Genomic DNA, 12207 nt, shown 5'->3' with positions numbered 1-12207 from the left:
GTGTGACTTGTTCAAGACCTGGCCATTATGAGTATGTGGTGTTTGTACAATGAGCTTCCTTGTCATTTCAGTTCAGTAGGAGGGTTCTTCTGCTTCTGAAATCTCCAAAAATAGCTTTATTTATTATCTATCAAGGTCTTTTAATACAGTTATTATGTTTTATCTACCAGAGGAGCACTCATGGTTCAAGCACTTCAATGTAGTGTCACATTCACAACAAATTTCTGCCTCTGAGTATCATTAAGAATGAAAACTTTTTTCATCAGCAGGCAGAATAATTGAAGCAAAATCTTTAAAGTATTGGTGAAATAAGGCAGGAACGTTTATCTTTAATAAACTGTCAGGTGTTCATTAGCTACAAATATCTTATTTACTAATAGATGTATGTTCACCTGGAACGTGCATCCACCAAAAGGAGTTTTTAAACATTATCAGATGGGTTGGATTCTACTGCAATTTTGGACACATCCTTTAAGAACTTGGAAAGAATTTCCCTTTCCCAACATCTGCCTTCCCTTCTCTACATAAACTCTCTTTCAATGTGTAATATGGGGGAGTGATGGCACTGAGATGCTGAAAGCTTCAGAAATTCTTACCTGAGCTTTTCTACTGAAATCCACCCCCTGAACATGGGGTTTCTACAACAGAAAGAGAAGAAAGGGAATGTATCCTTTGTCTGCAATTAATCTGGAGTTATGGCTTATCAGCCTCAGCATTTCAGACTGATTTTTCCAAATGGAAATATTTCATAATTTTCCTGTGAAGAAAAAGTCAAACATTCTGGAAAAGGTTCTGTTCCACTGTGGACTGGCAGAAACAAAAAAGCAGAAATCCAAAAATCTGCCACAAAGGGACTTCAAAAATTTTCTGTATGTCATACAAACGTCAAAAATATGAGTACTCATACATAATTTGAAATATTTTTTTTTCATATAGATGTATGCATACATACATAGACCTACATGTATTTCTTGGGGAAACTCCAGATTGTCTCTCACAATGTGGGAGACGATGGCAAGAAGGAAATCTGCATGTGGGGACACATCTTTCCTGGTCACAGAGCAGTCACAGCCCGTCCCCAAATGCTGCTGTTGGTTAGCATTGCCTGCATCAGCCACTGGCTTTTCAGTCACCCTCCACACAAAAGTTATTTTACAATTTGCCAGCTATTTCCCAAGGCTTTAGGATGCCCTTTAGATATATTGTGTGGCTTTGCCCAAGCAAACATGCACCTCAGGCTTGTGGACTATATTTCTTCCAGGGTTTCCTGGCTGCCATCACCTATTGATATTATTTGATTTGCAGCAGCTATTCAAAGCAAACAAACAAAATCTCACAACTTCTTAAACCTTCCTCCACATAAGCCACTGATATTTACTGGGAGCAAGAGAGAGAGGTAAACCTCTATTACACTTGTACTCACCTGTCTTTACAAATGAAAGCAAAGGTTTAGCAAGTTATTTCCTTATGATTTTTCAGCCTGCCACTCTTAAGTTTCCTGGCTTTATCTCTGGTATGGCTGATGCTTCTTCCCTGGCCATGAGCACCAGCCAGGAGGGACAGACCCTCAGCAAACACCTGGTGCTCCCAAAGCAGCATTTCCCCCACAAATACCACTGCCCAAGAATGTACAGCTGTTTTCAGAGCATCCAGCTACCAACCTGCTTGAAACACCAGTGGGTGTTTCAGGCGTTAAATGTGTGTGTAGGGGGTATCCCAAAGCAGGGAGTAGCCCAAAGGGATGCCCTGTACTCTTGCTTGGCTGGTCCCTGTGGAGCCTCACCACCACCTGGTGAATATTGGCCAGCACAGAATGGGATCAAGACTGTCCCCAGGAGCTGCTGACACAAAAATCTTCCTCCAGCTGTGGCCACATGTCCTAGTTTGGAGGACAGGTGTCTGCTAAGAAAGGCAGGAGCCTCTTTTTGAAAATGGAGAATGTAAACCCCTCCCTCCAAATTATTATAATTTGGAAATCAAGGGGCTTTCAGGCAAAGATATGGGAATTAGGAATAACAGTTCTTTACTAGGGAAATTAAAATAGAAATACAGTACTACAAAGAAACAAACCCCAAACCCTGACACAGTCAGAGTACAACCTGACACCCTGTCAGGCAGGGTGTTGGCAGCAGTCCCATCCCATGGTGGCTGCATCCTCCTGCAGTGACAGATGTGGCTCAGTTGGAGCAGTGCTCCTGTACAAGGTGCAGTTTCCCTCCGGAGCTCCAGTGGTGATGTGGAGAAATCCGGTTTTCCTCTGGAGTCCAGTGGAGAAAGGGGCTCCCTTAGTGTCCCAAAGCCTCTGTTTTTATCTTGGTAAGAAATGTTGGGCCCTTCCCCCTGGCTGGAGCAACTCCCAATGGGATGCAGTAATTTTATCAGTCCCACAGTGGGACTCAATGGCCATGAGCAGAAAATGACTGGCTGGAGGAAGGATGGGTTGTGAAAAGATAAAGAACAATGCCCTGCCTGGTTTCAATGGATGGCCCATTAGCAGATTATCTTCCATTGAGATAAGGATCACTGTGTCCACCCTCAACAGATGGTGATAGAACAGACACCTTTTATCACACCCTGTGCTGTAACACAAGACACCACGTCGATGTTTCCTTTAGCTGAGAGCCAAACCCCCTGTCCACAGCAGCACATTCAGTTGAGATATCCACCTCCTGCTCGTTTTCCATGGGATATTTCTGGATGCTTCTGCCTTCTGCAGGAGGTTCCCTCTCCCCAGCAAGCCCCCAGGCTGCCCCTCCTTTCCCACACATTAACAGATGACTCCCAACATCCAGGCACAGCAGCAGCATTCCTCATGGCTTCGATTGAGACAGGTTTTCCCCAAGGAACCCGCACCAGAGTTCCTCAAATGTCATTTTCACTTTGCAGATACAGCAGATATTGCTATTTGTTTGCTCTCAGTGACAAAAAGGAGCTACTCAGTGTCTCTTTGCCACAACTTTCTGACAAAAAATTGTTACATTAAAAAAAAAAGAAAAAAAAAGCTTTCGAGTCTAGTAAAGCAAACAAATCCTTATGTCTTAGCAACAGCTCCTTGCCTATATTGAGTTGGTGTTAGTTCAAGTAGCAGCTCTTTGCTGGAGACTAAAGTATCCACTATTTAATTCCAGCAACTCTGGATAGAGAGCCACAAAATCTCACTGCAGTGTTTAATTTCTTTCTGAAGAAATCAAAATGGTCATAATTACCAGACCTCTAAAAAGCCGGCTTTTTTTTTTTTTTTTTCCCCATGGGTCCTTTAAATACAATAGTAGAAATAGAGCTGGATTCAATTAAATTTCCTATCTTAATAAAATAAATATTTCCTTTTTAAGACAACCTGACCTGCCTAGCCCAGAGTAGCAGTTCTTCCATACCAGAATGAATGTGGACATGCAGAGGGACAGCTGGGATGCTGAGCACTTCATGACTGTCCATAAGCTGGACACCTGCACCTGAATTAGAAATGAACAGGAAGGTTTGGTCTGAGTTGAATGTAGCTGCAGCCACACAAGGTACAAGTGGGCATCTCTCAGATGAAAAACCAACAGGGCTCAGCTGTACCTTCTTGTTGTTTTCTTTTAAATAACATTTTTATAATAAAGTCTGATTACAGTGATGCCTTTATTCATTTATTTCTGCGGAAAAGCCAGTGGTAATTAACTTGCACCACAGCCTGCAATTTGCATGTTAAAGTTTACAATCATCCTGTCACAGGGCCATAATAAGCACCATTTTACAAGGGGAACTCAGTAATTGAGGGTTTGTTTTGCTCATGGCTCGCTGCAAAACCTGGGTGAGGCTTTTTGTGCCACGGGCTCCGCGTGCCTCGGTCTGATCCGCGTCAGGCAGGGAACAAAATCCGTCAGCTGGCTCCAGGGGAGCTGACAGCAGATCAATTTGCCATCCTGCCTCCTCAGTGACAGCCTGCCAGCACAACTAAACCCAGGCACAGGTACATAAACACACTCTGGCAGTGAATTCGGGGTAAAATACACCTTCAGGGGTGGCTGTTTGAGCCAGGGCTCCTCTGGGACCAAACGCATGGCTTTTGTCCCAAATCCTGTTAAATTTACTGGATGAACACCCCTCTCCTTAGGGACCTTGGATGTCTCCCCCATGTGCTACTCCAAGTGCCTCCCTGGCCTTTGCCAGGCCCATCTGCAGCATTCAGCTCCTCTGGTGTTAATGTGAAAAAAACTGCTGCAAACAAAACCATGCAAGGGATGAAAAATAATTAGCCATGTGTCAGTGTCTGATATATTTGCATTGTTTAGACAGAGTAGTTAATCACTGGTAAGACCACAACATGTGGTGTGAATTTGGATTATAGCTAATACATATCGAGCAGAAGGCTATTAGCTACATGTAAAGGCACTATTTGATATTACTGAGAAAGTGAATGCAATTAATTATATTACAATGTCCTTGCAAGATTCCTGTGGCAATACCTGTGCAAAGAGCTGTTTGCTTTTAGATTTCTTTTCCTTTTGTTCAGACAGGAGCTAATTTAAGCAAGCACAAGGCATCAGGGGCCAAGATTCTGTTCCCATTAACACTCCTGAAGCCCTGAGTGGTACTGGAGGGGTCAGCAAGGGTCTGATTTTTTAAGGGGTTTTAAATATAGAGTAAACTTTTCCTTTTTGTAAAATAGTTGGTCTGCTGAAATGTCACTTCTTCCCTTGGGATGGGAATTAGCAAAGAAAAGTCTCCATGTGGTCTCCAGAAAGGACTTCTGAGGGAAGGAATTTGATCCCAGATTTAATTAGAGGCGCAATATTTCCAAGTGTTCCCTCTCTGAAACGTCTCTTACCTATAGGAAAGAAAAGCTTAGGGCATCTTTTTTATTATTATTTTAAAAGGCAATTGTATTAATTCACTGAATTTTGCATTGGAATTGCAATGGCTTTGACAGTTTAGTTCCCTGAAATTGCAATAAAGCCTTCGTTACGCTACATTTTGTCCCCATTTGTCTTGTATACCATTGCCTTGCCTTTGGCACAATCAAAATAATCTTTAAAAATACTGCCATAAATGGATTGACTTTGACCTTCTGAGTATCTTGTCAATAAAATAAAAATGATAAATGTGTTTCAGAGTGCCACTGGCATAATATTAAAGCAGAGCTACAATCCGAAAAGTGACGTTTGAAAAATTGAGTTATGGGGAGGGGTCTCATTCTCTGTCAAGGGTGCCACTTGAATAATCTCTATTTACAGTGCAAAGAGGTGATTTTGCTAACTGCCAGGATGTGCAATTCCTGTGATGTGGCCTCTGCCTCTTACATCATCATTAGCAATTAAAGATTACTGCAGCAGGAAATTAGCTGAGCCTTGTGCTGCTGAGGCACAGAGCGGAGCTGCTCCGCCTCGGTCCCCTCCTGTGACCCCTCTGCAGTGCTGACGTGTGAAAAGGGACCTGGTCTCATCGAGGAATGGCTCAGATAACCGAGAAAAGGCCATTTTTGCTATGTGATCAACAACTTCTAACAGAATCACCACAACACTTATTCTTATTAGGTGAGAAGAAAAGAACTGAATATTCTGTAAAAAAAGTCAAGAGATGTATGAAAACAAACAGGGCAGGCGAGTAAACAAACACACGTCAAGGGGCAGCAGGTCTGATTCAGACTCTGAGATGCACACACACATCTCTGATGTGTTTGGCTTCATGCCTCAAGTGAGTCTGACCTGTGGCTTCAATATTTGCAAGCCTAACTTGAGTTGATTTCTCAAAATCCTTCACTGTCATTTTTATACCACTTCTTTTTTTTATTATTTTTAACATTTCTTGTTCTGAATCTTCTCAGCTCATATTTAAAAGCATGTGAAGTGCACTTTATACTTGAGCATCAATTTGTATCATGATTAAATTTCTCATGCACGTAGTAAATTAAATTAAAACCCTACGTACTTCCAAAGGTCACAAGGCTTTGGAACCTCAAAACACTACTTGATTTCTGAGGAGGTGTGACTCAGATGTTAATCCCTAAAATTAGGCTGAAATCATGTTCAAAGGTGAAGGGGCTTGGTGCTGATTCAGATATGACGAAAATCTAGATAGCTAAAATTTTATGTTACTAAGCTTGCACCTTTATATATTTAAATCTGGATTTGTTTGCCTTGAAAATTAGCCCAACGCTAAAATGAATTCACATAAAAGGATGTGGGATTTAAGCAGCTATTAGCAGTGGAATCAAACTGATTAATTCACGACTCATTGCCCTTTTCCATCCTGACCAGCTCCCGAGTGCTGGCCGGGCGGACACCGCGTCCTCCGCAATCCCCTCAGGAGCACCAGCTTCGACTCCCTGGAGCTGCAGAGAGTGGCCAGCCAGCACCTGGTGTGTGACCACTCCTTGCCACCAGCATGGTACCGCCTCATGCTCGGCCAGCAGCCCGTGGAGATGCCCACCAGATGTGTCGAGGTCAGCAGAATGTGAGCACTGTCCCCGGGGAGACGGAATGAAGTGGGTGGTAATGGGAAAACCACTTGCATGATGATGATGTTGATAATAATAATAATAATTATTGTTATTGATGCTACAAGAATAATGGTACAACAGCAAAACCATCAGCAACAAAACCAGAATCATTAAAACTAACAGTAGCAAAACCACCACCATCAAAACCAACAGTAACAAAACCACCACCATCAAAACCAACAGTAAAAAAACCACCACCATCAAAACCAACAAAACCACCACTATCAAAACCAATAGTAACAAAACCAAATTCATCAGAACCAACAGTAACAAAACCAGAATCATCAAAACCAACAGCAACAAAACCACCACCATCAAAACCAACACCACCACTGATTTATGCAAGTGGCATTAGTCAGAGATCAGGATTTCTATGGAACAGCCAATATTCCACCAGGTTAGGAAATATTCCAACATGAAACCAGATGTTTTCCAACTCTACAGGGAGAATTTTAGTAATCCGTGTATCACCTCAAATTGTGCTTTTTCCAAGCAGCTGCATGGCTTTAAGAATGGATTCTGCAGCCTGACTCTTTCCCCGCATAAATTATTATGAGTTAGGGATTTCTTCTGTTGATGAAATCAGAATGAAGAAATCAGAAAAGATAAAGCAATCTTTGGGGAAACTGAAGTAAAAGCTAAAGTTGAATAGTTTTCTGTATTGAATCGTATCTTGCATTCCTTAGTTTCATAAGTATGCTAATGGTTTTGTGGAGCAAAAAAAGCCTCCACCACATAAGACTACTCTATAAAAGAGAGAAAACAATAATTATCTGGTTTTATGTGTGTTTAATATGTATGACAATAATGTTTAACTTGAAATCATTGTTGCCAGAGCAACTTGAGCCCCTCACTAAAGTCATTGTCACCTCAAATATCCCAACTGCAGGAGGTTAGCATAATTTCAAACATAAAGTTAAACAAAATTATTCAGAAAATAATAAACTGATTACCATAAATTACTTCAAAGATTAAATATTCAACCTAGAGTGCCAGGATGTTTGATATTGGGTGGTTCTGCTCTAGCTGAAGAACCCTCTCAAAATTAGCAAAAATATTTTATATTCATTCAAACTGGACCTGCAAACTCATCACAACTGAAGTTTATCTTAATAATTTAACATTTACTGAAATGTTAAGAGACAGTTGTTGTTTCTGTAGAATTTCCAGCACTTTGAGTATATAAACTATAAATCTTATTAACATTAATAAATTGGCAGGATTATTATTGAAATATTAATTCCATGGCATCCTCGAATATCCCAATGCACTATGAAGTTTTCCACGTTGCTCTATAAGTGTACATACATATTCTGTAATATTATTTAATTTTTCCATTATATTTCAGCAATTTTGAGTGTGTAGCAATGCTCAGCTGTATGAGATTGCTTTCTAACAATGCATGCTTTGTTTCTTTTAATCTCTTCTCTGGAGTTTTTCATTCAGGTTTGTGAAGGTATATTCATTAGTTTAGTTTCTTATCTTGTAGCATAATTCTTGCCATTGGTTTCTTCATTATCCTCTGAATGACAGTAAATCTCTGCTTCACCATGCTGATGAAGGATTACATCTGTTAGATGTCAAAACTGGAAGAATACGCTTCTTTTAGATCTTCACCTTCTAAATCTGCCTCTACATTCTATCTCTTCCACCTAATTAAATCATTGTTTGATTTGGTTTTCCATTTAATTTCAGCAATACCTCTGGAACAAAATAATTTAAATTAATAACTGCACAGCTTCCACTCCTTAATAAGCAGTTATTATTGGACATTCCAGTCTGGCTGGAGAGAGCTGATTTTAATTAAAAAAGTCAAAGACAAAACCCTGAACGGATAGAAGAGAAAAGAGACCCAATAAAGCCTGACAATACGGCTGCAGAATTAAAAAGTACATTACTCCAGCACCTTGTAAAATATATACCCAGCGATATCGTGTTGATACTGGCCAGATACAATTAGCTGCTTATTGATGGATGAGATTAACTTCTTAATTCAAAGTGCTGGTAGCTGAGGATTCCTGTCACCCAGCTGAGCTCAGGAGGGATTTGAGCCATCGTGGAGATCTGCAGGTCCTGCCCAGCATGGGGGAGAAGTGTGGGAGGACAAATGGGGGACAAGAGGGAGGGGAGCTCCCCCAACCTGACTCCTCCACAACGCCTGGGTTCTGAGCCTTGCCATGGAATAAACCTCCACAACAAAAATACAGTAATTTCACGACTATAAGGCGCACCCTTTTGACTAAAATTTTGGCCCAAACCTGGAAGTGCGCCTTATAGTCCGGTGCGCCTTATACAATGTACAAAGTTCAGAAATTTGCCAACATGGAAGTGTGAGCTGTGAGCCGTGGGCAGAGCCGGCACAGCCGTGGCAGCCGAGTGAAGGCGGAGCCGCGGTTCTGTGGCAGCCGGGTTGAGGCGGGGCCTCGACCAGCAACCGCGCGGGGGGAGCTGGGGGCGGATCCTCGCTGCAAAAAAAAAGTGCGCCTTATAGTCCGGTGCGCCTTATATGATGTACAAACTTGCAAAATTTGCTGGCTCCCGGAGGTGCGCCTTATAGTCCAGTGCGCCTTATGGTCGTGAAATTACCGTATGTCCCTGTCTGCATGTTGCTCCATAACCACAGGGAGTTTTATACTCAACGGAGAGGAGAGCCAGCTCACACAGGGGGGTTGTGAGAATGCAACTCTGCCACAGCTCAGGGGCACAGCAAACTTTGCACTGAGAAATTAGCAACAGCTCTTAAGGAGCTGCTCCTCATCCACTCATTTTATTAAAAAAAGGGGAAAAAGGGGGAGAAAAGACAGGAAAAAAACCCACAAGCTACAAAGGGAGGGGGAACCCAAGATCCCAAAAGCTTTTATGTCAGAGGAAGTAAAATATTAATTGCATTCCTGAACTTGCCATCCCTTGAATCCAACTGCTGTCCATAAACTTGTTCCTCCAGTGGCAAAATGTTTTTGATTGAAAGGGTTTTCCAATTTAGGCTTTGCCTGCTGAATTTCTCAGGGCAGGTAACAAATGATCCTGACCTTCCTCCCTCTATTTCTTCCTTGCCTTTCCCCCTGTGCTCCCAAAGGGGGCACAGCAATTACTGGATCCTGGACATGCACTCCTGGCCACAGCCACTTCCCTATCCAAAAATATATTGTAGTAGAAGGCCAATAAAAATTTGCAAATTTTGGATCTTTGGGCATTGAGCTGCTACAGATCATGGTTTGTTCTTCAAGAACTGCCAAATTTTCTGTGAAAGGCAAAAAAAGAGTGAAGATTTTACTAAGATTAAGGCAGTATATTAAAAAGCAAGAAACAATGCACAGACATGGCCAGACCATAGTCAAATGACCTTCAGAGGAAGAACAAAAGATGGACAAATTAAAGCTCAACAGAAAATCTATTAAAAATACAGAGAAGTACTTGACACCAATATAGGAAAACGTACATCAATTACAGAAATTCCAGCTTCTGAATTAAAATAATACAGGGTATATGCATACATCTGGATACATGTACATATGGGCAAGCCCCATGGGAGGCATAAACACTAAAAAGAAATGTGAGGGAACAGCACAGGCTAATGTTATTGAAGATCTGCTCCACAGTCAGATAAAAGATCAATCTGTGGATTACAGCAGAGTAGTGCACGCTGCTGCCTGTAACATGAATTCAAATGCCACACCACACTCACAGCAAAGCCAGAAATGGGCTGAAAATTCTCTTTTTCCTGTGGAGAAGTTCCACTGGCCCCAGGTGCTTGTCCTGACCAGCAGCTGAATGTCTTTTTCTGGAGGGAATGGCAGGAAAGGGGAATAATTTCATTTTTGCACATTAACAATCTCCAGCAACCTCTGGTTCAGAAACTTCTGGGTTCAGACATGGGCTGTTCAATTTTCTTGTGAGGGCAAGAGGAAGGGCAGACACTGATCTCTTCTTTGTGGTGGCAGTGACAGGGAATGGCCTGAAGAGGTGTCAGGGGAGGGTTAGGTTGGATATTAGAAAAAGGTTCTTCCCCCAGAGGTGGTTGGGCACTGGACAGGCTCCCCAGGGAAGTGGGCACAGCTCCAAGAACTCAAGGAAGTGATCCACAGATCCTGACAGAGCTCAAGAAATGTTTGAACAATGCTCTAAGCACTTGGTGTGACTCTTGGGGATGTCCTATGCAGGGCTAGGATTTGGACTTGATAATCCTTGTGTGTCCCTTCCAGCTCCACACATTCTGTGATTCTGCAATTTAAATTAATTTCTCTCCCATGAGCCAGCCCCATAGCTGCAATTTTTTGGCACACACACAATTCTGTAGCAAGCTTTTCTGCAGGTTCCTTATGGCTATGAGGCTCTGTTTGGGAAATGCCCAGCAATACCTGCCTGTGATGGGGTTTCAAGATAACTTCCAATACCCTTCTTCAGAAATTTCATCCTCTAAATGAGCAAAACCCTCTCCAAGTCTGAGAATGCTCTAAATTCATGTGAAACTGCATGTGCAAATGAAGGACATGTTAAGGGTTGGTATTTTCTCAATAGTTTCATTTTTCACAGTATAGGTTTACTTTTTTTACATATATAAAATGATCAAACACAGGTTTGAATGGGAATCTTTGGTGTTTAAAACAAGGTCATGTTAAAGTGTGCCAAATCTAACCTGCTCATGATGCTTAATATGTCAGTCCCTAGAGAAGAAGATTTATTTTTCCATACTTAGTTTCATTCCCTCCTCTTTAACCTCTTCTAGAACATTTTATACTCATAATCAAAACACAGTACCTCAGCTGCATGCCATTAGTTTATTATTTTGTTTCAATTATTATTTTGCTCTCATTCCTGCCCCACTTTGATTTGCAATTGTTCTATGAACTTAAAAGCAAGTGACACTTTCAAGGTATTATTTCAGCTGTAATTCTTTCTTGAATATATACCAGATTCCAAATCATAATAGTAGGTATGAGGAGCCTTTGTTTTTCTTGTTTGTTTTTCAGACATGCAAAAACCCTTTTGCAGAAATTACAATTGCAGCCTTTATTGTTCAGAAGCATGTGCTTAAAAGAAAAACAAGACAGGCACCAGTTTAATTGCTGCTACAGATATTCCTGACATAAAGTGATTTCTGTGGAGTTTGGCCCAAGACTGAAATTTAAAAAAAAAAACCCACAAACTTATTTACTTTAACTGACTACAAAGAAATAATGATTTTAAAAAAGCTGAAGTAAAGTTTTGAGTAGATAACAAATGCAAAATCACAATGCTTTAACAGCCAACCAGCAGCACACTCAAAAGCCTTCCATCTCCATCCAACTAGAACAATGCCTTCCTCACATATGGTGCTACTTATTTTTAACAGCATAATTTCAGCAATACCCAAGTGACAAAACAATCAAGCTTGATTTCTTTGTGCAGCTATGAAGAATGACAGTGTTCAATCAATCAAACTGGTTGATACCCCAAACCCCAAGCAAATGGAAAGAGACATCATTGTATTAAACAATAATGGCTTGTTCCCTTGTTTTGGCAAAGGGGGAAAACAGTATTTTTAATTGTTTAGGTTTTCTAAATTGGATTATTTAAATTATTATCTGGTGCCTAATTAGGAATCAAAAATCCTTAATAAATGCTTACCTGCCACAGAGAGGTGTTGCAAAGATTAATGGGGTAAGGTTTATAAAATGCTTTGAAGATAAAAACACCACTTAATTACGATTGGATAAAGTATGGAAAGATACTAAAGAAGGCTGTCA

General features: G+C 41.1%; 1 protein-coding gene across 1 annotated transcript in view; it reads left to right on the top strand.

Moving 5' to 3' along the window:
• The window catches only part of LOC116999052 (von Willebrand factor D and EGF domain-containing protein-like), a 159994-nt gene that overhangs the window by 29703 nt on the left and 118084 nt on the right, over nt 1–12207 (top strand). Inside the window, exon 2 of the mRNA XM_042779466.1 lies at nt 6240–6424. Coding sequence (XP_042635400.1) covers nt 6240–6424 — 185 coding nt within the window. The remainder of the gene's footprint in view (nt 1–6239; nt 6425–12207) is intronic.

This window comes from Catharus ustulatus, chromosome 7 (assembly GCF_009819885.2).
Source record: "Catharus ustulatus isolate bCatUst1 chromosome 7, bCatUst1.pri.v2, whole genome shotgun sequence".
Taxonomy (NCBI): Eukaryota; Metazoa; Chordata; class Aves; order Passeriformes; family Turdidae; genus Catharus; species Catharus ustulatus.
The sequence above is the reverse complement of the archived record's forward strand: the minus strand, read 5'-3'. Positions and strand labels throughout refer to the sequence as shown.